Source organism: Struthio camelus, chromosome 5 (genome assembly GCF_040807025.1).
Source record: "Struthio camelus isolate bStrCam1 chromosome 5, bStrCam1.hap1, whole genome shotgun sequence".
In the NCBI taxonomy this organism is placed as follows: domain Eukaryota; kingdom Metazoa; phylum Chordata; class Aves; order Struthioniformes; family Struthionidae; genus Struthio; species Struthio camelus.
The window spans coordinates 66477441-66505234 of NC_090946.1; the positions used below are offsets into that span (position 1 = coordinate 66477441).

The 27794-nt window shown below is 38.5% G+C and overlaps 1 protein-coding gene across 22 annotated transcripts in view; it reads left to right on the plus strand.

Annotated features, from left to right (window-relative positions):
- The window catches only part of UNC79 (unc-79 homolog, NALCN channel complex subunit), a 110489-nt gene that overhangs the window by 45154 nt on the left and 37541 nt on the right, over positions 1–27794 (plus strand). For 16 of the 22 annotated variants that reach the window (XR_011141632.1, XM_068946884.1, XM_068946889.1 and 13 more), the window contains 10 exons: positions 1563–1849; positions 6240–6422; positions 7273–7435; positions 10740–10892; positions 12327–13553; positions 15816–15923; positions 19275–19391; positions 21364–21447; positions 23833–23935; positions 26292–26432. Coding sequence is in view for 21 of the 22 variants with exons in the window: in XM_068946884.1 (XP_068802985.1) it covers positions 1563–1849; positions 6240–6422; positions 7273–7435; positions 10740–10892; positions 12327–13553; positions 15816–15923; positions 19275–19391; positions 21364–21447; positions 23833–23935; positions 26292–26432 (2566 nt within the window). In the remaining variant the exon portion in view is untranslated. The remainder of the gene's footprint in view (positions 1–1562; positions 1850–6239; positions 6423–7272; positions 7436–10739; positions 10893–12326; positions 13554–15815; positions 15924–19274; positions 19392–21363; positions 21448–23832; positions 23936–26291; positions 26433–27794) is intronic. The other 6 variants (XM_068946885.1, XM_068946888.1, XM_068946893.1 and 3 more) reach the window with 4 other exon arrangements.

A 27794-nucleotide genomic window follows, 5' to 3' on the forward strand; every position in this document is an offset into this window, starting at 1 on the left:
TGTGGTTCCAAAAGGTATAAATTCAAATTTTGCTCTAGATCTGTACTGAAAACTGCCCCCAGTTGTGACCAGTACTTCAGGACTGAGGGAGATTATTCAGAGCAGTCAGCTGTGCTGCTAGTGTCTCACCCTCCTGTGTTTCGTTGCCCACAGGAACTAGCAAATCCTAAGTGTGCCGACCCAGTGGGTCACCTATGTTCAGGTTGATCTTTCATCTTCAGGTTTTAAAAAGGCAGTAGATAGAATGCTTTTGAATGCAAGTAAGTACTATAAGTTGCAGTTTTCCCCTATGTATACTTGATAGTGTGATTCAGACTTATCATGGATGCTCTGGAAAACAGAAGACAAATGGTTTTCCTTCTCTTCCTGCTCAGCACTTATTACTTTTTTAAAATCTCCCAATTATTTGTCATTAAACAAATTTTTAACCACCTATCAGAAAAATTCGTCGGAATACATTTTAGTAACAATTAAAATTGTTACCAGTTAACAGTAATGGCATTTAATGAACAAATTAAAATTTATGGTGTAATTAAAACTTAAATTTCAAGTATCTCCCCCTTTTGATGCTGTCCCAAAGAGTATTTTCTCTTCTCTTTGTTAATTATTTTAGTAAAAATAAGGTGTGCATTTTATTTAAACACAGCATTTTGTCTAAACTACTGTTTAACAGACCATGTTTGTCAGTATATTCTTCACTGTGCTGTAGCCATGCACATCTTCATAATTAATAAAAAAGAATCTGATACACTGATATGTGAAATACCTGCTGCTTTTCGTGAATTCAGTTGCTATTGTTGGTATAGCATAGAACTTTAAGAACTACTAACCACTAAAGATCTTTAGTAATATAAAAGGCCTAACACATAGGGTGAGATGGAAGAGGACACCTCCAAAGGCAATTACTAGAGGAGCCTGGTAATAATAAGCAGTTCTAAAAGTGTATGGAAATATTGTTAAAAATAAATAAAAATCTGGAGTATGAAAAGAAAAATGCTCACCCAATTAGTGACTGTTATTTGCAATGTGTCCGTTCTGCTTGGACGGTGAGAGCCAGCTACCATCTTCCTCCTGCTTTGTAAGTAGCCTCTCCTCTTGCATGTGATCGTTTTCCCACAGAAAGTATTACTGTTTGGTTTATAGACACTGAGTGGAAATAATAAAATCTGAAAATTTTTCTGGGAAAAGCAATCGTCAAAGTTTTGACATAGTACATAGCCTCCCAGAACCTAATATATTGTAGTGCCTACATTTTGTTCTGTGTTATTTGAGAGAAATATGAATGCTGTGTTAAAAGTCTTCATTCATCTTTGATCTTTATTGGGTAGAGTTTCCTTGTTTCCTACCTTTGCCATGGCTACTGGCAGAGACCAATGTCCACCAATATTGGCTGAGAAAGACTGAAAACTATACTAGGTGAGAATTTGGTGGCTATTTAATTCAGATTGATGTAAAGAAATCGTTACACTCCGTTTGAAAGAGATGCACTGGAGTAGGAAGATTAGCAGCTTTATTAAATGTGAGAAAGCTGAATGTCACCAATGTCTCTCTTGTACTGATAGGACAACCCTCCCCAGAGAATGATAATACAATAAAAGATTTACTGCCAGAGGATGCAGGAATTGATCACCAGACTGTCCACCAGCTGATTACTGTGCTCATGAAGTTCATGGCAAAGGATGAGAGCAGCGCTGAGTCGGACATCAGCAGTGCTAAAGCTTTCAACACAGTCAAGCGCCATCTGTATGTCTTGCTTGGCTATGATCAGCAGGAAGGATGCTTCATGATTGCACCACAAAAAATGCGCGTTTCAACCTGCTTTAATGCCTTTATCGCTGGAATAGCACAAGTAGGTGAAGGCACTTACTCCCCTTTGCAGCAATTTCTCTATGCCAGTGGTTGAAATGGTGGTAGCACAGTCTTTGTACCAAAATAATGGCTGAGTGCGGTAATCCTATTTTACTCTTCTTGACACCTCCTCAACTGCGGAGGTGAATTTGGGAGTGAGGATGGCTACTTGTGTCTTTCTTTACCTTTCCAAAGGCTCTGTCTAGTTTACCTAAGTGCTTTCTAGAGGGTTTTGCTTGGGAGTAAAACAGTAAATGGTTACAGAGAAGGATGCTAAATGCCTTCATGCTAGTACTCTAAACTAGCCGCATTGTGGCATAGTGGTTGTGTGTGTGTGTGTGCGTGTGTGTGTGCACAGGTGTACAAATACTTATATATTTGAAAAACTAGAGACTGCTCCAGAACACCCCTTGCCCTCTTCCTCGTAGCCTTTTAGAGCCTCACTTTCCTCGCATATCATTTCCTGCTTTCCCACTGAGGAAAACCTCGGAGCCCTGAGTCCTTGCCTGTCCCCTTGTGTGAATAATCTGTAAGCTTTCTAACATTCCTCACTTTGCAGGAGACGCGCTGTCCTCCTTCCTTAGAGTATGCCAGAACTTTCTTTTCTCCCTTTCTTAGAGAGTGATGCCCCTTTTATAAAATCTCTACTGCTATGATAAATGACTTTGAGCGCTTGCCTTTTACCTCCTTTCTCTACCTTTAAAGTAAGGATGACAGTTATTCCTTATGTCACAAGGCTCTTCTAAGGCTTGATTCTTAGTGAAAACATTTTTTGTGGTGCTGAGAAGCACTGCACGTTTGCAGGATGTTCTTCCTATTTGTGATGAAGAAGCTTCATCAGCTCCACAATTCCACAAGGCTTTATCCTCATCACAGTATCCCATAAGGGTTACCTTAGGAGAGAAGAGAGTATTCTCATTTTAGATACCAGACTCTTAAAATGCCTGTTGTAAACTTCAAACCTTGCTCAAAGTTATCCTTATCTTTCCTGTAACCTCACTTCCTACTAGGGTTTTCTGGTTCCATACACTGGAAGGAATGATATTTTTTAATATCTTGAATCTTCATTGGAACAAAGATAACTTTCATAAACTTTCCTAGTTATGGAGAAGTCAGGTATCTGTGTTTCAGCAGGCAAAAGAGAAGGTGCTAGTGCAAACTGAATAGCTGCAAGTGCATTCTCATCCAGTGTCGTGGGGCATCATTGCTGTATGATGTTCCTGGCTCATCTTTCACTGGTACAGTTTTAAGATGAAGCATGTGAAAGGATGCTCAGGCCTATTGGGTAGCATTGAGGGTCTAGAAGTGGTGGTTTAGATCACAGGGCAGCATCTTCCACACTTTTATACGTATTTTCCAAGTCCGGATGGCCAAACTTCAGGCAAAGATCTTAAATGACTTGATTTTCAGAGGTACTGCTTACTGTCCCTCTAAATATCAGCCCTGCCTTTCCTCTTCTGTTTTTAAAATGTCTCAGGATGGCCAAATTCACCATTTCTGTTTGAAAAGCTTCATAGATGAATCCTTGCTCCACTAAAGTCAAATGGAGTCTGTCTGAGGACCTCAGTGGGCCAGAATTTTTTCTCCATGTTGTGGGTGGCAAAACTTTAGTTTGTATTTTTTGGCGATTTTTCTTCTTAGCTGTAAGGCGATGTTCTGTTGGGAATCTCCTTTGTTGCAGAAGAAATGCTATCTGATGCAATCGCAGTATACATTTGCAGAGTGAAAAGTCTGTATGGAACTTTTTATTTAAAAAATAAAAAATAAAAAAACCTGTTCCGATTACATCCCCCTGCCCCTCTCCCATGTCAAATCTACTAGCTTTCCACTCTCAACTCTGTAAACATTCACACTGGACTACCTTGCTGGTTTCTTGGTTTTAATTACAACCTTGGTTGGAATGATGCGTTCAAGAAAACATTATCAAAGACTTCTGTTAATGTTTTGCATCATAAAATTTGAGTATTTGGAGTTTTTGAAAGGATAAAATCTCTTTTTTTTAATCCCTTCCTAGCAGGAAATGCAGAAATAATTTGCTGCTTGAAGTCAGTTCGGTATTGCACCGCATGGTGGCAATGTTGTACAATCCTGTCTGAGGTGGGGAAAGTACAGCATGTGTGGGAACTTAGCAGTACAGTGCTTTGCTCCAGATCCCAGACTGAGTTCTGCTCAGGATTTATAGCATCATGTCTTCTAAATCTGCCTGTTACATCTTTAAAAAAATGTGTCTGCTTGACTGAAGGCCTGTCTGCGTTACAGAATATACTGTGTTAAGGCAGGGCTCCATCTTCCTCATGTGGGTGACTTTGTCCAAACTATGCTATATAACCATAGCTCAACTCAGGACCATATCTGATGATATATGCCATTTGTTCGACAGTGCAACCCTACGTGGATAGACGTCTCTTTACCTTAGTGCATGCAGCAGGAAAATCTGAGACAGTTGCACATTGAACAGGAGGATTATATTGGGAAAAAAATCTAATCAGCCTATTCAGGAGGGAACCTGGGAGATAAATTTTATGTTTGCAAATTAGACTTATCTCCGTGTTCTAATTAAAAACAAAGCCAAAAACATGATAAGCAGATCTGAAGGAAATGGATGATGTGGGGGGTAATTGATGTTTGTCTTTTTAAACGTCCAAGGCTCCTGATAAAGTGCTAAGTCCATTTGAACTGTAGGTCGTGAGGGGTAATAGATTTTAGGGGATGCACAGGTGTTTGCTTGTGCTGCTATTAAAGTTCTCTAGGCATCAACTGTCAGGCAGTATCAAAGGCAAGGGCTTTGTCCATCCTGGGTGTGATCTAGTTCAGCCGCTGATTCTAGGACATAAGACTTTAAAGAAAAACAGCTAATGTTGCAAGATTGATGAAAAATAGTGAAACTTAGCAATGTAGTATCAACAGAAAACAGTTATGTCATGTCAGTGAGAATTTATGCCCACGCTGTAGATAACTGTCTGGATTCAAACCTACAAGATAGGCACCAAGCGGCATGATGCTCTTCAAAGTTCAGGAAGGAGGCAAGGATTATGGCTAGCAGTAACGATAGCAACTTGGCTACAGCAACACTACTACTTAAAAATGATGAACGTTTTCTGTAGCTGGATATTTCTTATTAGCTTTATTCATGGATCCTTTAGGATTTAAATATTTAGACTTCCTTCACAACTTCTCAGCTACATACATACCTTTGCTATAGGGAAAAGTGGGATTTGTGACTGATTACATGATTCCAGAATATGAGGCTTAAGAAAAAACAGCTAATGTTGCAAGACTGATGAGAAGTTAATGAAAACTGGCAGTGATAATTAATTTAAAAAACCCTCACAATTTTTCATGTCTGTTAAAAGTGGGATATACCATAACATGGTTGTGTCTGTTGAGGCATGGTCAAACTATGCTATAATACTATGCTATCCCAGCATAATTTATTTTATGGATGTTCTAGTGAACATTGCAATTATAGGCTGTGCCAGATAAAAATGCTTTTTAGAACACATCTTCTTTTGTTTCAGCTAAAAAGTTTTCAGGTAAAAAAAAAAAAAGACTTTCCTACAGTAAAATAAAAAGTGTTACTTAATTTCATAGCACCAAACAGTTTTGGGATGTGTTTTATAGCAGTGATTAGGTCCTGGAGAAAAGTGTTTTTTTTTTTTTAAGTCACAGAATTAACATAGAAACCTATTTTCCCTTTTCCTAAATATGGTGCTGGGCATGAGAAGTCCACTAGCTTTTAAAGGTGGAAGTGATATAAAAAGATTTGAATTGTAGTTCTGTCATGGAATAAAATGTGCTGAAATCTTTCAGTACAAGGAAAGTATTTAAGTGAGAAATATACCTATCTTCTATTTACAGTTCAACAATTAATGTTTGCGTGGTTAAAAGAAGTCATTACTGTAAGAGCCTGCTTTTCACTTTCATTAGCTTTTGGACAGCTGTATTGCTGAAGGATGTCATTAAAAGCAGCAGAGTATGGTCAGCTGAGCCGCATTACGCACCTAGCTTGCACATGCTTGCAGATTGGCAATTGTATGCATTTTACACAATCATATCTGGCTGGATTCACTGTCCCCCAGAAGGATACTTTAACAGGCTTTGGAATGAGTATTGATGCATACTTTTGTCTGTAGTTCTTGCTGGGCGGAGCTTGCAGATATTGTCAAGTGTGTCTTTTTGCAAGGGTAGGTAACAAAACAACAGTTTCACTACAAAGGAATACATGCAACACAAAGTTGTTACAAACTGGCAAGTGAGCAAGTTTCTACTTAACAGTGAGACTGGCTTAAAAATGTACTTAACTAATATCTGAACTGCATTAGATATTTTGCCTTTCAACCTCAATGGTGTTGATTTTGGTGAACTAACTTCTGTGCTTATATTCTTTTCAGGTGATGGACTATAACATCAACCTTGGAAAACACCTCCTTCCCTTGGTGGTGCAGGTGCTGAAATACTGCACTTGTCCTCAGCTAAGGCATTACTTTCAGCAGCCTCCTCGCTGCTCCCTCTGGTCCCTCAAGCCTCACATTCGGCAGATGTGGTTAAAGGCTTTGCTTGTCATTCTTTATAAGGTGAGTGATCTTAAAAAGATGCCATCCACCTTAAAATTCACACTTCAAAGTGAAATTTATTAGATAGAGCACATAACTGTACTACAAATGAAAGGAATTATAAAGAAGAATTTCTTTTCTTTGTTTTGCTTATTCTATGCATTTAATGTTAATTTGTCTGAAGTAGTTTACACTTTCATCTGTGCTGGTGACCTGTTACTCTTGTCTGAATTGTCTCTCCTACAGTTACCTGAGAAAGAAAAATACGTATTTGAAAATAGGAAAATAGAAACATTCTATATAAAGTTCCAAAAGCTGATAGACGGGAAAGGTCATGGATAGTATTCTGTGTAACGTAGAATTCATTTTAAAAAATGGAGTAACTTTTAAATGGGGTGGGTCAGCTTAACAACTTGTATTCTTTAATCAAGTGATGCTTTCAGGAAGTGTTATTAAAATACAATGTGTTTACATGCAGAAATGGAGACATGAATGCTTTTGGTATGTTGAGCAAAGTTCTAGCTGGCATATAGGGCGTGCAAGGAAGTAGAGACACTAGCAATGAATGATGATGTGCAGATTGAAACAGAGTATTTGAAGAACAGCTCTGCAGTATTATTAAAAATGGGTTTTGTAATTAGAAAGTCAAGGAAACAATATAATAAATCTTACTAATAGTGAATGTTTTAAAAAAAAATGTCTATACAAAGCTGAAAACAGTCCTGCTTCTCATGCTGTATTTAGAAGTGTATGATCAAAGTAAGGCAAAGGATAGCCTGCTTACGATATTCTTGTCATTTTTCTATTTTACTGCCTAAACGTTTATCCAAAGTTAGTTTTTAAGCTGAAGTTTTTCTCTTTCACTGAACAGTACCCCTACAGAGACTGTGAAATCAGCAAGATTGTACTTCATCTAATCCACATCACAGTCAATACCCTCAATGCTCAATATCACAGCTGCAAGCCCCATGCAACTGCTGGTCCTTTGTATAGTGACAACAGTAACATAAGCCGATACAGTGAAAAGGAAAAAGGTATTTTAAACACTCATTTTTATGATAGTCTTTGATTTAGTTCATTAAGTCTCATCGCTGTTGTAGATAAAGGGTAAGTGAGGTCTGAGATCTAGAATATAGGTCTCAGATTGAAGACCAAGTTGTGATTCATTTGACCAACTATAGCCATCTATAGGAAAAGAAAAGCACTGTATGTCTGGCGACTGAGCATAGCATAGCCTTGTCTTGGAGGGAATGTACTTAAGGCTTAGTAGTTCAGTCGCCATGTCTGGCTAGTCCTTGGTCTTTTTTATGAAGATATTAACTGCTTGCAAATTTGATGTAGAATCATGCCCACACACAAGAGAGACAATCAACCTGTTACCAAGTTGTGGCTATTTTCAGATATTGGGGCTAGGATTCGTTTGACAAAGTGTAGACATCTGTACACGTGCTAGCTATCTAGAATCCAGTCAGAGTTAAGAGGAAAAACAGGTGCTTTTGGAGTGCATATCATTTCATCCCAAAGCAGATGGTCAAAACAGTGAATGCCATATAGTACCTAGTTCATAGTAACATGTATAGGAGCAAATAGTAGATGTTGAAATACGAAAGTGATGAATTCGGTCTATGGTTTGTTTTTTCTCTGACTGTGAAAGGAGCTGCAGTTGACCTAGCTTAAATACAGACGGGTATGACGTAGATATCTCAGGGAAGAGGAGGATGCTTCCACCCCCAGAATCTGTGTCTGATTGTTAACTTTCCTGTATGTGCTTGACTGCATTCTGTATGATCTAGCTATGTAACCCAGGTACTATGATGTTGTGAGCTGGAGTGAGTTTAGGTCCTGAGAAGTAGTACGTGTCACTGAATGCGATTCCCTACAATTGCAAAGTTTATTATGTGATAAGTATATCTGATCAAAGTTTAAAAGGTTCTTTTTATGTTAATCTACAGCTACCTTTTAGTCATTTGTTATTTACATCCTCCTTTTCAAACACTCTTCCTAGTGTGCAGCAAACTATTCTTCCTGAAGAAGAAGAATACAAGGAGCACTCTGTCCTTTTATGCATGTCAGTACCTTTTCTCTTTTGCTGCTTGTTGCTCAATGAAAAGATGTCCAACAGAACAAAGACCTGAGATTTTGTTTACTTGAAGACCCTATCAATCAGCTCTAGCAAATTAAAGGAACCGTAAAGTGGATGTAAATGATGCATTACATACTCTATCTCACTTAAACATTTTATATTGCCAGAGGAAGGCTAAGAGGCTTCAGATTACTGTGAACTTACCATGAACTTATCTTTACTTTGAGCTGTAGAAGTGAGTTAGGGTGACTTCAGAATGTTAAGGGTAGTAGTAACACATTTATAAAGTTGAGTCGGTGTCTGGGTTGTCTTGGAAACTTTTCAGAATCTAAGTGAAGTGCCTTAATATTCAGCTTGCTGTTCTGTGAGTATCAATTTAGGTTTAGAAAATCCGGTGTGCCAGTCCTGTATCTGATTTCATGGGTGCCCTTGGGTCTCACTTCATCACTGTTTCCCCTTGTTTAACGTAGGGAGAATAATATTTACTTGCTTCCTAAAGCTGTTATGAAGGGTGTGGGGCTGCTCAGAGGTAAAGGACTATAAAAGGGCAAACTTTTACTTTGTAAATGCTGACTTAATCAAAGGGGTGAATCTCCTCCTTTGCTGACGTTGTACAGGAGGGCAAAAAGAAGATGTAAGGAAGTTTTCCTCCACCTGCAAGAAGCAGCCAAGATCATTCCATAGGCGTGTGGAAGGCTGAAGCCTCCTTCCCTCCTTCACCTTTCCTAAGGAGTCTGGTTTAGTCTCTAGCCAGGTAGTATGTGAGCTGCTATCATCATCAAAGGTGATGTTTAGATGGTCATGAGAATTTTATTGTTAGGCAGCAAGAATCCCTATGCCGAGGATGAATTTCCCAGTATTGAACCTCTATTCTAATTTTTTTGCTACACTTTGTAATTGAGGTCCTAACAAGTGTACAGGTTGTTGTAGAGCTGATGATGAATCCTGTGAGAAGAGGGAAAACAAATCTGATGCCTAGGACATAGAGCTAAAAGTGATCTCCCAGCTTATTCAGCCCAGTGTCTGTAGAAATCCATAGTATCAACTAATTTTGTTAATTTTCTGGTTTCGTCTTATCAGTTGGGTTTCTTACCCTTGATGCTTTTAGGTGGCTGTTCCATAATTTCACATCTAATAGAAACTTTCTACCAATTTCAAAGTTAAATATATTAACATCTAGTTTATATCTTCAGTTTTAGGCCGTTGTTACTCTTTGGCTTATTTGTCTCTTTGTTCTTAGACACCGAACACGTTCCATCTCAGTGTTTGCTTACTGGAATAAACAAGGCAAACTCTTTTTGCTTCTTCTGTTAAGATGAGTGCTTTATTTTCTTTAATGTCCTAGTAGTGTTTCTTGTTTCCTTGGAGGTGCCTCAGTGCGCACACACAGACTTGAATTTTTCCTTTTTTTATAGTCATTTCATACAAGTGACATATGGTAATTGTTTGATGGATGAATAGACTTGGATCTTTCTTCCTCCCCGCCATTTCTAACTGCCAGGTCTCAAATTGAAGCATAATATTTTGCTATTACATCCTACATTAATAATCTCACTATTCATACTGTTAGGTCTGATTGTATTACTATTACCAGCTTCCCAAGATTATCCATTTCTTCCTGGTTATTATTTTGATCCTCCTCATATTGGTCATGTTTGTACTTTTGTATTATAGGTTTAATAACACACTCCTATATTTTCTCTCCAAGTAGCTCATTGAACTATTTGAAACTCGTCCTAAGACTATTCTTGTAGAATTCCACAAGTGAACTCCTTCCATTTTTTTTCACTTTCCTATTTTGCTAGTTCATTACTCACTTTGCAGTTCTTGTACTAATTCCTATCTCTTTCAATGTGCTAGTTCTCACTGAGCACTATGGTCAGTTTTTTATATATATATATTTTTATATATAAGTACAGTGTCCAGATCTACCATTTTTCTTTGATCTAAAGAATCCCTTGTCTGTCTTATTAGTAAAAAGAATCAGGTTAGAATGGTAAAAGCTTTGGCATTCTTTTGTTGCATTGTATCCCATTTTTTCCGTTTATTTCTGTCCTTTCGGATCTTAAAAATTCAAGATGTAACAAGAATGACAAAGGATATACTTGGGATATGCATTTCTTTACAAGTTTCATATGATCCTTCATTTTCCAATTCAAAGCTACTTTAAACTAGCTGAGGATTTGTTACATAGACTGTTTTTCATTCAAGGAATTGTACTCTCTTAAGAGTATTACTGTTTTTTCTTTCTCCAGCAGAGGAAGACAGTGTTTTTGATGAATCTGATATTCATGATACACCAACTGGACCTTGCAATAAAGAGTCTCAAACTTTCTTTGCAAGACTGAAAAGAATTGGTGGCAGCAAAATGGTGAAATATCAACCAGTTGAGATGAACGCTCAGAGAAGTATGAATTTTTATCGGTATAAACTCATGCAGAAATACAATTTCCTACTGTTAGATTCAAGCTATCACCTTTTTTTGAAGAGTTTTTTGCACTGCCTAATTTAAATACAAAGACTCCCTTTGATTTTTGAGAGCAGGTGCTGTCCGTTTCTCTGAAATGAATTCTCTTAAAGGAATCTCAAAATAAGCACTCCAAAATGAAACATATAAACGTTTCATGAAAACATGTGAAATCAGCAGTCATTTTCTGAAAACTTAAGCTCTTTTGAAGATCAGAAAGTGTCTTAAGAAGACTTACTGTAATCTTTTTCTACCATTTGGCGGAAAAATTTTATTCAAATTAATTTGTTGCACATAAATTGGCTTTTTGATTATGTGGAACTCTAGGACAAGCAATTTTTGTTGCTACAAATACACTAGTTTTTCATTTCATTAGCAAAATGGGTCGATTGCTGGTTTCCAAAAATAGAAAGGGGTTCTATCTTTCTGTTTTCAAGTTCAGGATTCTTAAATGAACATCTTGAAAGGTAAAGCATCAAAGACCCCCCCCCCCTTTTTTTTCTTGTATTTGCATGAGGAGAGTAACATTCTGACTAGAGTAAACATTTGCTTTAACTTTCCTTGCTACTTTTTCGCATGGTGATTTGTATGTGGTGTGTTTTGAAATACAGGGCTAGTAATGATCATGAATATTATGTGTTACTCGAATACATGTCATTGAATGTTCACATGGCAAAATAGAAGCACAGTGGTAGCACCAGCGAGCATACCTGCACTCATTTTACTCCTAATAGGATGAGGAACTATGACTATGTGATGAGATAGACCCCAGCAGAGACTAGCAACTAAGATTTCTGGAGGAATAATTTTCTGAACAGTTGTCTCTGCTGAAGCTTGTGCTGGCACATCCTCACTGCTGTTGCTGCCCTTACTTCTTGAATTAGAAGCATCCTGGTTAAGTCTACCTATGCTGCTGTAAATAACACACAGATGTGCTCTAGTATATACATTGTGCACAACACTGCAGTCACTGTGCATAATGCTGTAATCAAAGATTACAGTGAAAACTCTGAGGTTGTCTCTGTAACTCGTTTCTTGTTTCACCTCTCACGCAATGCAGCCATCCCAAGTGGCTGCAGAAATTATTGTTTTGTGCCATCTTCTATTTGACGCATAAGGTCAAGTGGACTATCTTCAGGGTACATCTGTCCCGGATGAGTAGAATTATTCGGATAGTAGCTCTTTTGTTGTTTGTTGTAAAAATCTATGTAATGTGGCTCTGAGATTAAAACAAATCTTCAGTGGTTTTGACTGATGTGTAACTAATACTGGGTTTCTATCAGAAATGCCGGTTATGTGCTGAATTGTGAGTTGACAAAAATATCTGCCAAAAGTCTCCAACGGAGATAGTATCAGCTCTTTCTGTTTTAATCAGGTGAAATAGAGCTGGCTGAATATAGAGAGACGGGGGCCTTACAAGACAGTATTCTACGCTGTGTGAGAGAAGAAAGCATTCAGAAAAAAAAACTGCGCTCTCTAAAACAAAAATCTCTTGATATAGGGAATGCAGACTCCCTGTTGTTTACATTAGATGAACATCGTAGGAAGTCCTGCATAGACCGATGTGACTTAGAAAAGCCACCTGTCCCTGCTGCTTACACCATGCACAGACAGAATGATTATGGACGACCTCGGCAGAATTCTTCTACCAAAACTGAAAATATAGAAACGCAAGAAAATCCCCCTCCTACAGAGAATTTTCAGGAAACAAGAAGACCTGTCATACCAGAAGTCAGGTTAAACTGCATGGAAACCTACGAAGTGAAAGTGGACTCTCCGGTTAAACCTTCTGTTCCCAAGGAGGATTTAGATCTGATAGATTTGTCCTCTGACTCAACATCGGGTCCTGAAAAGCATTCTGTACTCTCTACTTCAGACAGTGACTCTTTAGTCTTTGAACCGCTTCCTCCCCTTAGAATAGTGGAGAGTGATGAAGAAGAAGAAACAACAAACCAGCTAAATGATGAGGTCGCTGGCAAAACTGCTGTGTCATCTCCCTCAACTCCTATGAATGCCTCTGCACTCAGCCTCAGCACAACTCCTCTGGTCCAGTTCAGCATTGAAGATTGCTCCAAAGACTTTAGTTCCAAGGATGCAAGCAACAGTGCTGCTTCAGCAGGAGGAGAGGAGATCCCTTTCACTACTCCCAAAGATCGAAAGGACTCTTCAGATTTAGCTAAGCCAGAGGAACTTCAGGACATGTCCTGTGGGAACTCACTAACACTGAAGCAGAAAAGGGATCTGCTGCAGAAGTCATTTGCCCTTCCAGAAATGTCCCTTGATGATAATTCTGAGTTCAGTGTGGAGGAAATTAGACCTAGTGGAGCAATTCCAAGCCCCAATGTCAAAACAGTCCTTATTAAAGTTCCTGAGGATTCTGAAAACCAAACAGAAAGTGATAAACTTGACACCAACACAGAGTCTGACGCTGAACAAAATACAGATCAGAAACAAGACGAGGAGGCTGAGGAGTCAGAATTTAAGATTCAGATTGTTCCCCGCCAGAGGAAGCAGCGAAAGATTGCTGTGAGCGCTATTCAGAGAGAATACTTGGACATTTCCTTTAACATCCTAGACAAGCTGGGAGAGCAGAAGGAGGCAGGTGAGCTCAACCACTGACACCATCAAAAGGCTTAATACGGTGTGAAGCTTTTAGTAACAGATCAGTGTAGCGACAGGTGTATATAGAGCATCTGGTGTGATCTGAGCTAGCTGAATGCTTTTCAGGAACTTTCTGTTCCTCACTGCTGGGGCAAACTGCCAGGGGAATGTACTAGCTAGACAGTTACTGTGCATGAGCAAGGGTCCCTTTAAAAAGAAAGTTCGAGCTCAATCACAAAAATACTGACTCAGACATCAAAGTTAGGGAGTGAAATTCCATGGCCTCTATATTAAGGGTATCAGAAAAATTGTCATACATGTGCCTTTTATCCTTAAAACTTGTTAGTCTTCTCCATGCTACACTAATTATCTTTTGTATGTAGTGTTTTTGGACTGCACTTTTTCTTCTGCAGACACAAGGCATTAGACAGCAAACCAAATTGTGAAGGGTAAACCTGGGCAGGCTGAGGACTTCTTCAGAACTGAGAGACCTGGAATTAACTGCTGTTTGCATTTAGGATCAGAGATTTTCTCCTATTTTGTTTTTATACATTAGCAAATTTTTCAACCTTCTTTGTTCATGGATATTTACAAAGTTTGCAAGGCTTGTTTGTCAAAGGTTTAAAGTTCAGGCATAGTTTATGGGGAAAAACATACAATATTTCTGTGTATCCCTAGCTAATGCAGGTCATTTCAGTATAGGGTTTTGTTACTTAGTTTTTCAGGTGGAGAGACAGTGTATTTTAGCTGTGAGTTCTGGGTAATATTTATGTATTCCTGACCTCACTTCCCTCTTAATCCCTTTAGAGGGAACCATACTATAGTTTCATGAATCATAGTAAGAAATTATGATATTCCAATTTTGCATGGACAAATTATTCAGTATGACCATAGTTATGCTGTTCCCTTTACGTTTGAGGCCTCACGTCCCATTCTGGTTCCAGTAAGCTAAAGAACCTCTGCAGCTTTGTAAAACAAATAAAAACCAAGTGCTTTTGAACTTTTCACATAGGTCCTTAGAGAAGAATGGCCATAACAGAACAGCATATTTAGACTCAAATGCTTTTTTGACCTGTACATCAGAAAGGACTAGTTTTCATATATAAGTTCACTAATGTCCTTGGAACTGTGCTTGGAAAGGCTGCCCCAGTCCTGAAATGCTACGTGGAACCTAACATTTACTCATATGATAATCGTTTGGTTACATGCATCTGTCATCCAAGAAGAACATAAAATATTCCCAGTGACTTATTAACTATTCATAGATGTTATAGGTTGATACAGGCAATTCAGATAACTAGGCAATTCAGTGATTTGGGCAGTTTAGTTTATCTCTTTGTAAGTTCTGTTTTACTTTTGTTTATCCTTATTAATTAGTTTATTTGAGAATGTATTTTTTGGAATTCATTTATGTAGCCTTAATATCATCATTATAATTTGCTGATTATAACTTTGAAGTCTTCTGCAAGCTTTGATAGCCTATTATATTTGCATGTATTTTAAAAAGGCTTCTGACATAACCCATTAGGATATTTGATTCATAGATCAGTTATTTCCTGAAGTGAGCAATTCTGGGGTGCAGAGTTTTGTGCATGAGGCTATTTATATATATCCTCCTACATATATATATATACATATATATATATGTACAGAGAGAGAGAGAGAGGCTATTTATATAAATCCGATATATATATATATTGGATATGTTGAAGTCAGCCAGCAGTACTTGAAGATTTTTTTGCTTCATTCTTTCCATGTTGACAATACCTGTTTTCATAAAATGAAACATTAGCTGTAATAGGTTCTTTTTTTTAATGAGTCCTTCTTCTGTGCTTTGAATCTTTACAATCAGCTGCTATGTCAGCAACCTTTTGAGTGAAAACTGATGACGTGTTGGAGATAAAGGTTTTAAAAGATGCTAATCTATCACTTAAATTAGCTTTATGTCAGTGATGCATCTCTTATTTCCGTGTTGGTGGTCCTGATGATCACTCTGTGAGTGGGATCAGAATCAAATTCTATATTCATTTACTAATTCTGAGCTCTAAGAGCCATATGTACGAATCTCCTTTGAACAGTGATTTAAGTAATAGACCCCTGTGCCTCGTTAATAATAACCACACACTGAATCATTTTAAAACTCTGGGGAGCGCCAGATAGTGAAATGAAGACGGAAAAGATATGAAAAAGGCTACCAGGGAGAAAGCCGATGGAAAATATTGATTCTAAATACTGAGAATTTAAGCACCGATTCCACATGCAGATCCTGCTGTGAAAGGACTTTCAACTCTGGAAATGCCAAGAGAATCATCTTCTGCACCGACCCTTGAAGCAGGTGTGCCAGAGACAAGTAGTCACTCTTCCATATCAAGTAAGTTTACCACTGTTTTGAGGACTAGATCTCGGTCGCTGCATTAATACATCAGATGCATGTAATAGATGGCAAATGCCTCCTTCTAAATGTCATTGATACTTGGAAATACAGCTGTGTTGGGTATCGTTAGGTCTGTTATCTCTGATTGTCAGCAGGATGTCAGCACTTAGTGGCTGCAAAATCTTCTACTGTGAAATGGCAGACTTGACAAATGTGGTTATCCTGACTTAGAGAAGGTGGCAGCTAAAAGGAGAGATGTCATAGAACACCTTCACAGAATCCAGAGCACCATGTCCATCTAGATAGTTTTAAGTAATGCCTCTGAGGGTTGATGGGGCAAGACTCTGTGGCTGGTAGAAAAGGGAGGGGAAATGGTGATATGCTTTGACACCAGTGAGCTGCTAGATCAGCTAAACAGTCTCATTGAATGGGACTTTCAGATTGACATAGAAAAGTTAAATGTTAATTTCTGAAATTCAACATCTGCTAATTTGATTGGAAGGGGTGTCTGACCGATTAGGGGATGATTTACTGTAAAAATGCCAGATAAGGATTCAGAATAGATGTTTCCTCCCCAGTTTTGCCACAAGCATCTTGTGTGATGTGCATCTCACAGGGAGTTGAACGTTTTCTGGCTACCTAATAACCCAGACGGGATTTACTGAGGCAGCTAAAGGAGTGCTAGTTAGGATCTATCTCTGTGTAATTTCACTGAATGCTAGGTTTTTCTGTAAATTCCAGTATATGGACTCTGGAGTAGTAGCAACATCATATACGGCCTAAATTCTTTTGTAAGTATGCCTTTCCTCTTTCTGTGTGCCTCAATTTCCAATTGTAAAGAGTGGGCCTTAATACTTCCTCTGTGTCTCTTGTCTATTTAGACTGGAATATTTTGGGCCTTTTACTATGTACCTTTGTAGTGCTTAGCATAATAAGCCATGGTCAGGATTGTGAGCACACGGCACTTTGGTAACACAAATAGCTTGTACAGCCAGTGCATGACCACAGAAAGCGTATGTCATCAAACAGTTGTGATAGGAAGATACTAGCTTTCGACTTCCCTTTTTGCATAGAGAATTCCACAGAAATAGAAGAATGAACGACCAGATCACTAGCTAACACATGAAAGGATCACCAACTAATATATGAAAATTAACTATCCTCTCATGGTTGTTAGGTTACATGTCAAAAAATCTATTCAAGGAAAACTTTCTTCCACCTTTGTCTGGTCAGTCATAGGCATGAAAATTCATATGCTGTTCTGCAGCAACCAGCCTGCCTCCAATATGTCTCAAAGGCTGGCAGGTTTCTGTTTTGTTTTTGTTTTGTTATTGAGTTTTGTTTTTGTTTTTTCTCCTTCAATATTTGAAATCGCAACTGTCCTTGCAAAATCAGGTAAATAACTCTGGAGTCCAAACCTGTTCAATAATAGCCTGATAATGTGAAATATGCATGAAAAAACTTTAGTTACAATCATAAAAGCTGTTAAGAAAATTCAAAGAGATAATTTTCTAGATTTTGACAGTCATCTGCACTCCAAGCAGTCTTGTCAGTTCTAATGTTAATTGCTATTCTTTCATCAGAAAATTCTATGCTTGATAAGGTGATAAAGCATCTATTTAAAATCTTTGCCCTGGAAACGATGGAAATTATATTATTCTCCTAATTTTCTGTGAAAGGCAGCTGCAAAATAATTCAAAAGTCGAACATTGAACGGTCTCTTAGTCTGGTTCAGTTATACAAGGACTGCTTTGCAGTGAGATTGGAGGAGTTTGTTTTACTTGGACCAAAAATAGAGTTAAAATGTACTCTGATACGTTGGAAGGATATAATGAGGGAAAACTTAAAATACTTATCCTAATAAAATTGTTTCAGCGTGCGGATTCCCACTGAAGTTGTCATTGTGCTTATTATTGCTCTATGTCTATATTTGTTTTGTTAGGAAATTCTCTGCTTTTTCTGAATTTGAAACTTGAAGTTAGAAAATGAATAGAGCCAGTTCAGGACCAAGACGCTGAACCCCTCAAAGCTTTTGGAAAGTTGTGGTTTATCCCTTGTGTGTGGTTTTTCATTGCAGTTAATGTGAAAGACTAGGTTTATTTTCAAAGCTTAGTTGGTTACCACTAGGAATTTTAGAAGTAAATTACCTGATGTTACATTATACTGTTTTTAAATGATGTTAGATGTAGCTGTAGATGAAAACAATCATAAGATTAAGATTTTGTTTTGTTACCCTTGCTTTAAGGAAGCACTCAAAGCATTCAGGAAAGCACTTAAACGTATGCTTAAGGTAACATATCCAAAAGCTTTGCTGCACGGAGATGCATGTAAGCACAGTCTCACATGCGATGTTCAGCCAAGGTCTAAGACTGTCTTCACACAGGATTTTGGTTTCAGTGGCAGAAATACATTGTTCAGACTCCACTGGCAAAGTGATTGTGTTATGCTTGTTCAATATGACCTGTCCCATGAAAGGAGAGAAAAGAAAGAAAGTTAGGAGTGTTCTATGATCTGTTTCTTCCTCCGTTCAAGCACTGAGAAAATACATGACAGTAGCAGTCCTAAAATATAAGTCCACAGGGTTTTTTCTCTGGGAGCATTGCTCAGTGAGACATATCCGTTAGAACACGGAGTAACGCCCATTTAAAAAGTACTGTAAATACCAAAAGAGAAAACAGCAAATGCTAGTTCCTTGGTAAGTATAGTCATATAAGGGGAATGGTGAGAAGAAAGGGTAGAACAAGGGAAGAGAGAAAGATAGGGGGACCCATCTGCAAAGGCGTGCTGGCCTCATGCTTCAGAAGAATGTGCAGTGTTATGCCTGAGTGGTGGATATTCAGGAGGCCTCTTCAGGTTGCCTCACCCATGAAAGGTGCTGATGGTATACAGTCGGTGAACGCTTTTTCTCCAGTGATCGTGGATAGAGTACTCCTCCATGCTTTGCTGGGTGGAGACTGAGCTTCACGCAGCATTACTCAGTATGCTGTGTGCAAGTGAGATTCCAGTATATTTTTATCACCTCTCAGCATGGGAGCTTTGTGGTGTTGTCTTACGCTTCATAGATATCTAGTGTTTTGAAGAGCTTTTGTGACATGGTGACAAGAAGTCACTGACAGTTGGCACAGTGGGTGAGATCCTGGATCCAAGTCATTTATGACTTATATAATTGGGGCCAGAATTTTACCCCATATAGTTGTGTGAAAAGTACATACTGCCTTGAGCAAGATCCTTAGGGCAAGCAGTTCATGTCCTGTCAGTATTTATCTCTTCCTGATTGGTAAGATCAGGAAATAAGAGTAGTTTTACATGTTGTGTGAGCCCCTGAACTCTTGCATTTCTGACTTGCAGCTCAGTTCAGACAAATGAAAAGAGGCTCTTTGGGAGCTCTGACAATGAACCAGCTAATGAAGAGACAGCTGGAACACCAGTCTAGTGCTCCCCACAATATCAGCACTTGGGATACTGGTGAGCTGCATTTCTCTGTTCTTTATTTCTTTTCCCTTAAAACAATTACCCTCCATATCAATCAGTATTTAAAAAGTGAATATTTCTGTTCTGCCATTGGAGAGAAGTAATCAAGCTCAAGTCTAAAGTGAAATTGTGTAGTGGGTGCCAGATTCTCAACTGGTTAAATTGGAATAATTCAGTAACTGGGGCATAGCCCCCTTGGTACAGTGGTTCCCACTATTTTGTACATTATTAGGATGAATTCCTGGCCTCATTGAATGAAATAGAAGTGTCATCATTGACTTTAGGTATAGGATTTCATTGCTGGTACATGGAATCATTTATTTCTATATACATTTACAATGGTGCTGGCACACTAAACATTTGCATCTTATAGCAGCCAGTTTCATTTCCCTTTAGAGAAGTTTCTTCCAGCTCATGCTGAAAGCCTGAACTTTCTATCCAGTAACTGACCTGTTTTTTTTCCCCCTTTAAGAATATTGCAAAGCAGGCAATGAAAACTGAATTAGGCACATAATTTCTCTATCAACCCTGAGGAGTGTTTTGTTTTTAAATTTTTTTCTTCCATATAAGATTTTCTTCATGGCAGATGTCACTAAACAATTAATTTATGCTGCTTTGACATAGACACTAGATATTTCCTTGTTCATCTTGATATTAGTGATGTTACAGCACTGTGCTTCTTAGGAAGTCATGAGCAGGTCCAGATGCACCCAGAGAAAGGAACATTTAAAACAATGAGTGGAACTTAGCATGCTATTGGATGAATGTCTCACTACCAGTTGTGGACAGTTGGCTAAAAAATTTTGCTTAATTGAGTCTTCAGTCTGAAGTGCCATCAGACTCAATCTTGTAGCTGAAGCGTGACCTAAATTATGGTATATAGTTTAAGATTATCCTTTTTTTACCCTAGTTTACTGAGTAGCATGCTCAGTATAAGATCTTTAATTCATCGAGGTCAGAATTTGTCAATGATAGCAACTAATTTTTTTTTTTTTTTTGGTTTTATCAGCAGGTAAACTTATTTATAGGGAGAACGTAGCTGGCATCATCTAGTTTCTCAGCCCGGGTTTTAGAGACGAATAACTTAATACTTCCAGAGGGACAAGTCAGCACTCAAACCATTTAGGAACTCTTAATAATCTTGTTCCATGCCCAACAGCTTTCTTCACAACATCTATGACTTTTCCCTCCAGCATTCATTCCATCTACAATCCTCCAAGCATAGAGATACTATAGTGAAATGTCCTTTTCCAGAAAACTTTACTTACCTCAGTCTCTCTTTCAGCTATTAGCTTTAAAGCAAAATTATTATTTGGACAGATAAAACAGTTTTTCAGAACAAACACTGTGTGACTACTTGTCATCTCAATGTCACCGCAATATGGGACTAATTTTCAGATGGATGCTTCTCAGCTACGAAATAGTTTTATGCTACGCAAGCATATGGGAATATGTCATTTTATGTATGCTTTATGTTTTTAACTGTAGTAGGTGACGCTAGGTACCATTTCTCTCTTTTTCATTTCTTATTTCAAAGCACTCTTTCCCAAGCTCGTTCTCTGTAAATTAAAATCATTGCATGTCAAGTTTCTGTCAGCACAAACTTTCCGTGAACTTCTAGTGCCTTGGTATTTGTAAACACTATCTCAAGTCTTTTTGTGACTCTTTATATATTCCCTTTCTTGCTCATACTTTACAGTTAGCACTTCCTTTCTTATTTAATGACACTTTTCTAAAATGCTTTTTTTGGTTTTGCTTGATCTGCTTCCTTTTTCCTTCATGGACATCCTCCATCTTTCTCTTCCTCTCACTTTCTTTTCCCTTTCTATGCGTAAAAACTTAACTTTTTTTTTCTTCCTAGCTGTTGTGTGTGTTTTCTGTTGTTTTAGTTGTTTAAGACTTGTGGTGCAGGTAGCAGATGCTGGATATATACTGCTGGAGGCTGAAGTTCTGTATTTATTCACAGAGCAGATACAGCATGGGAAGAGGCTCTGCAACGTCCCTGTTTGCCTAAACCCTGACTTGGAGGGACCGCCACTAAGAATCAGAGGTTAGTCCAGTGTTCTTTTGACCTAATCTCTATGCTAAGACTGCGAAGAAAGTTTCTTTGGTTAGTATTAAATGGAGGTGATTATTGTGCTCCATTTAGTTATACCTCAGCTGTCTTGCAGAACATATTATTGCATATTATCAGATAAGACATTTCATTCAAGACAGAAGCAACTGATAAGAGGTACTGACTTTCTACTAACACCTGTTTTGGCTGGACTTGAACTGGCAGCCTGGAAGTAAGAGGTGATACACGGACAGTGGTTGAATCTCATTTCTTAGTTCTATGAGCTGCTTTAGAGCCAAAAATATACAGCCTTTCTTACATCCTTGCAATGGAGCAGCAATCTACCTTTCTCACCTGAGTCATGTTTCTCCTCCTGTTGAGTGCATGAGAGAAGGCCGCTTTTGTTGTAGGTACTTAAGTCTTATTCCAACACTGCAGCTTGCATTATGGCAGCTTTTAGTATTTGCATGCTGCAATGGCTTTTGCATCTAGAGAAGACAGCAGTAAAACTTCCAAATTCGTGACAGAGGAACCAGTTGTGAGGAAAAGACTGGCTAGAAATACGTGCAAATCTACTCTTATTCCTTGTGTTCTGGAAGGGGTCCTACATTACAGACTTCCTGGAGTGTCTATTCCTATCCATCAGAATCTGAGGAGACAGGAAGTACTGAACCCTATACATATTTCCATACTTAGTAAAATGATCATTTAAAACTGTCATCCTTTCATGAAATCAGCCCTCAGCACTCCACATGTTTTGAATATATTGTGAGAGCTTCACAGATCACTTCGCTTGAGAGATGATATTAAATTTGCTTTTCCTGCAGTAACTGGAACTATCTCATCAGAAATCTTATTTGAACCTAGCCTAGGTGGAGAAGCTACCTCCTGTTTCCGTAATTAAATGTTGTCAATACAGGCTAATGTTAACATTAAATGTGAATCTGCGGATTGAAGGAACTGGAAAGAGGTCGATAACCGGTGATGTCAGCTGAGGATGAATTGAGATTAAAAGGGCAGTGAACTCTTCTAAATCTTGCTTTATAAAATGAGCTTTTCATAGGTGGGTCTTCAAAATGAGATGCCCCTTGAGGCAGTTTATACACATAATGATGATCTCTCCTAACTGAGCTCCCTAAATTCATTAGTGGAGCTGATTTGTATGGGAAGAGGAGTGGTGCTGCTTCTGTCATTTCAGCTACACATGGCAACAAAATGAGACTTTACTCCGTCTTAAGAGCTGAATCTCTTTTTCTGTCTTAGTGATCTTGAGGATGAATCTGCTAACAATGTTCAGATGGTTTTAATTTAAATAGTCATCACAAGGCACGTTAGATGAATTGCATGCCTTGGATCAAAGCTACTGAGATGTACAACCTTCTGAAGGCTTGTCAATGAGTCTATTACATCTTATTCGTGTTTTTGAGATTTTATTTGCAACCAGAGGAGCTGGAGAGATACCTCCTCTATATTGTTCTTTTCTGCTATTTTTGTTGTTTGTTTAATGAAAGCAAAGGGATTAAGAGGGAAAAATATTGTACTAGAGAGATATGTTGGACTCGCAGACTGTGCTATATTGGCATAATCCTGGAAAGCAGAGGTTAGATAAGCCACGGGTTTGAAACTTCTGTTTTACACAACTTTTCTTATTAAAACAAGAATCTACTTCCATCTATTGGAAGTTAGGCACACAGAAGGTGCCGAGGGCAAAGGGACACCAGCTGTCAGTATGCTCTCAATGGCTAAGCCAGCAAGTGAAAAAACACAGCTTTGTAGAAGCAAGTTGCTTGTGAAGGCTTGCAATGGAAAGCATTTCTAATCATCAGCCTTCCAATGCTCTTGAAATATTTTTCAAGTCCTAATTGTTGGAATTATTTTTTCCAACAACCCTTTCGTTATTTCTCTCCCATGCTTTTGTTAGGAATGGTATGAATAAGCTGGTGACCTCGTGGTGAGACGTGTGAACTGACTTTCTCCTTCATGTCACTGAGAATTGTGGGAAGGAAATTTCCTGGAGGCTAGGGAAGATTGCGAATTTCCTGGTGTCCAGTCTCATACTAGCTGTAGAAATATGTTCTCTCCCTAAAAATGAGCAGATACAATTGCATCTGCCTTCCTGGAATTTTTGTCCTTATCTTTTTCAGAAAATTTTTTAAGATTTTTTTTATGGGTGGTTCTAGATAGTTGGAATGGTCTGACAGAAGCAAGGAACGTGCCACAGCTTTTTGCAGACAAATATATTTCTTATTTCTGTGCTGTGTAGAGCCATTGTGCCTCTTATTTCGGCATCTGCTCTTCAGGGCAATTGAGTTTGGACTTCTCTTTAACATTGTGTGTGTGTGTGTGTGTTTTTGTTTTTTTTAAATCAATTGCCTTAAGGTGCCACAAAATCCAGCTTGCTCTCAGCACCCAGTATAGTCAGTATGTTTGTACCTGCACCAGAAGAATTTGCTGATGACCAGCCCACTGTGATGACTGACAAGTAAGTGCTTCTCTTGTTGTTTCAAAGAACTAGTTGAACTTCAAAGTAATAGGTCAAATGAAGTATAGATATAATTTATGGAAATATAAGATCCATTCTATTATTGATTCCTGTGCTATGTTCTGTATGTTTTTTTTTTAAATAAGGTAAAAGTTTTCTAAATATTACTAGAAGAATGTGCTTTTAATTCAACAGGACATGTGTGATTCTGCATAGCCAAAATGATGACCCAGGCTATTGTGTGTGCATAGGCTGGGGGAGGCACTTTCCATCCTTCCTTTGAAACTGGGCAATTATGCAGTAAGGGTTGCAAAATTTAGGCAGCCTACTAAGGGTATTTGGATGACAGAAGGGTGTGGGTTTGTTTTGTTTTGTTTTGTTTTTTTAAGCTGATTGTGTAAATGGATGAAATACTACTCCCTGTTTTAAACTAATGGCTCCTTGTGATCCATTGGCAACTATTTTTTCTTTAAAAAACAAACAGACAAACTCTTTTGACTTCTTATGGGTTTTTTCAGTGAAATAGAAAGGCGTGACTACGCATCAACATTTCTGACTATTACCAACATAGCATTTATCATACTTTTCTGCTTCGCTGATCTCAAAAGCTTTTTCAAACATTAATTGTTTGATCGTAATGCCAGTGAGGTGAGCGTTAAACATAAGTGTACTGGAGCACCTCTCCTCTGAAGAAAGACTGCAAGAGCTGGGTCTCTTCAGCCTGGAGAAGAGAAGACTGAGAGGCGATCTCATAAACGTGTATAAGTATCTGAAGGGGGAGTGTCAAGAGGATGAGGCCAGCCTCTTCTCCGTGGTGCCCAGCGACAGGACAAGAGGCAATGGGCAGAAACTGAACCACAGGAAGCTCCACGTAAACTTGAGAAAAAACTTCTTCACTGTGAGGGTGACAGAGCACTGGAACAGGTTGCCCAGAGAGGCGGTGGAGTCTCCTTCCCTGGAGATATTCAAAACCCGTCTGGACGCGACCCTGGGAAATACACTCTGGAGGACCCTGCTTGAGCAGGGAGGTTGGACTAGATGATCTCCAGAAGTCCCTTCCAACCTAAACGATTCTGTGATTCTGTGTACTCATTTAAGGGAGAAGTAAAATAGTCGATAGAGAGCTCTGTATTGATTTGGTCAAAAACTGGGAAGAGAAACCATAAGTTCTTGCTTGTAGCCCTGTGCTCAGTCCAGCAGATGGATGTTCCAAGATGATCACGGGTGAAAACCATTGTATAGGTTGTGACTGGAGCCAGACCTTATAGTGTGACAAAGTGAACCATCCCAAAGTCAGGCTCATCTTTGGCATTTTCTTTGGCCATTTCCCCAAAACTCTTGCACCACTTGTTAACATGCAGACCAGATGATCTTGACTTCCATGATTGTGTTGGCATCTTTTTCTCCTGTTCCGTAATGAAGGCAGGAAAATTGCCTGTACAATTCCATTAAGTTAAAATATCACAATCTGTTGGAGTCCTTAGCAACCGATTGATCAAATAAAGCAAGCTTTCCTTTGGGGCCAAGATAAACCAGTTTCCGACATTAGTTTGCCTTTTTCACATGGGTGTGAAAGCCTGTCTCATCCCTCCTAAATCTGACATCCCCCTTGTGTTTGGACATTACAGAGCCATTTCAGAACTTTATCAGTTGTCTCATAGCAGTTCAGGAGGGATAAGTAACGCAGCAGCAAATCTGTCCTGGGAAAGTAGACTTCTCTGAACTCTAAGGTTCTGTGCCCCTGAGAGGTCCTTGATTTCCTTCTTAATAACTGTAACTGCTATGGGAGCCAATCAGATTGTATAACTGTATAATTGTAAAATTTCTTTCATAGTTCATGATTGACAGGAAGGACAATGTGAAATTGCTCCATCAGAGATGATCTATGACTAACGTTGTCTATGTCCGTACTGCTAAATAGAAGGGGGCCAGGGACCTAAGGCCAAGTGGCACACGCCTGCTGGTGTTCATATTACTGAGAGCTAATCGTCACTGTAGTAGATTTCTCTTAGGTAATGCAGACTGAAGCAGTCCAATACAGAGCCAGAGAATTTTGGCAATTAGCAATGTGGGTCCCAGTACTTAGGACTGATCTGTGGCACTCTTTTATTTATCATTGTAGAAACAGCCAGTGCCGCTAGTGGAAAAACTTTCTATAATGATATTTGAAAGCCATGGACTATGTTATTAACAATAGAAAGATCATAACTATATTACTTTTCTAAATCAATTTTGAATAGAATATACTCAATAACAATACTTTTAAAAAACATAATGATACATATACATGTGTGTATATAGAGTAATACTTGGATTTAAATTTCTTAATACCTGTTTTTAAAACTTTTTTTTGCAGGTGCCACGACTGTGGGGCTATCCTTGAAGAATACGATGAAGAAACACTAGGCCTGGCGATAGTTGTGCTCTCGACATTCATTCACCTTAGTCCAGACTTGGCTGCTCCTTTACTGTTGGACATCATGCAGTCTGTTGGAAGGTAACTTCAGGACTTCCCTCCGTCTCTCATGACTGAAAGATTTTTTTGTGCACAGAATTAAGTTTACGCAAACTTCATTTTATGCTGGGTACTTAAGTGCTTTGTGGATTTGTACAGCATGTACAAAGGAAAGGAAACCTTTGCTGATACAGTTCTACTGCTTTTGAAAACTGAAGTCAGCTTCAGTATATCTGCATACATTGTAGTCTCACTTCAGTACTGTCTCTGAGATATTCTGGTGGCTTACCAGACTGCTCACAAAAATAACCAAATTCAAAGCTGAGAGATTTTGGTAAGAATGAAAAGATCATTTTAGAACATCACGTGTCACTATGCACTAAGATTTACTACTGAGACATGGCAATACCTGTTTTTCTTGATCAGTGTAGTGCAGTCAAACAACAACTCAAAACAAATAAGTATTTTAGCCTATGAGCAGAGTCCTACCTTGCAATGTTCCCCACTTCATTGCTCACCCTCTTTTTCAGTGCATCTATTAGTAAGTTGAGTGGCAGAGGTCCTAGCACAAATGTATGCAGAAATCCCCTGATGACATCCCTCTACTGTGAAAATTGTCCGTTTGCACCTTTTTTTCCTATGTTTTCAGTTATTTTTCTGTGCAAAGAAATTCCTTCTTCTGTCATGGCTGCTTAAATTTGTTTAAAGGTCTTTGGTGAAGGACTTTGAAAGCCAGTTGGAAATCTAAATTAGCTGAGCTAACTTTTTCGATGTGCAGGTTGATCCACTGAAGAAACTGCAGTGGGCTTGTAAGGTGGCAATTCCCTTTGCAAAAGCTAGGCTGATCTTCCTGAGGTTGTATTCAAGTGTTAGAATAATAATTTTTGCCTGGTACTGTTATGAGGCTTACAGGATTGTAGCTCCCTGCATTTACTATAGAATATTTTAACATATTTGGTGTTGCCCTCTATGCTGCAGGTACCAAGGTGACTTTTAGTGAGAGGTTATATACCTCTCGCTTAGTGAATGAAATAATACAAGTGTTTATTCCCTTAGTTCTTTTAGAACTCTTTGTTTATAGCATCTAGTCCTGCGTATTTGTTACTGGTCATTTTATCAATTTATTATGTAACTTCTGTCCAAAGTTGAAGTGATAGCGGAAGCTCATTTGATATGCTGCTTTCCTGCCCTCCAAAGGAAGGTTCCCATTCAGGAATCTCCCCAGTTTGTTTCACTGTGAGTGGCGATGTAAACATTTAATTTAGGTTTTTCTGTAGTGGCTTTATTTTCCTCGAGTGCTCTGTTTGTAACCTAAACAGCAATTGATGCATCATACTCTCTGGTGTGCTTCTTGATCCTGTTTTATTTGAAGAAATGTTTACAATTATTTTTTCTTTTGCTAGT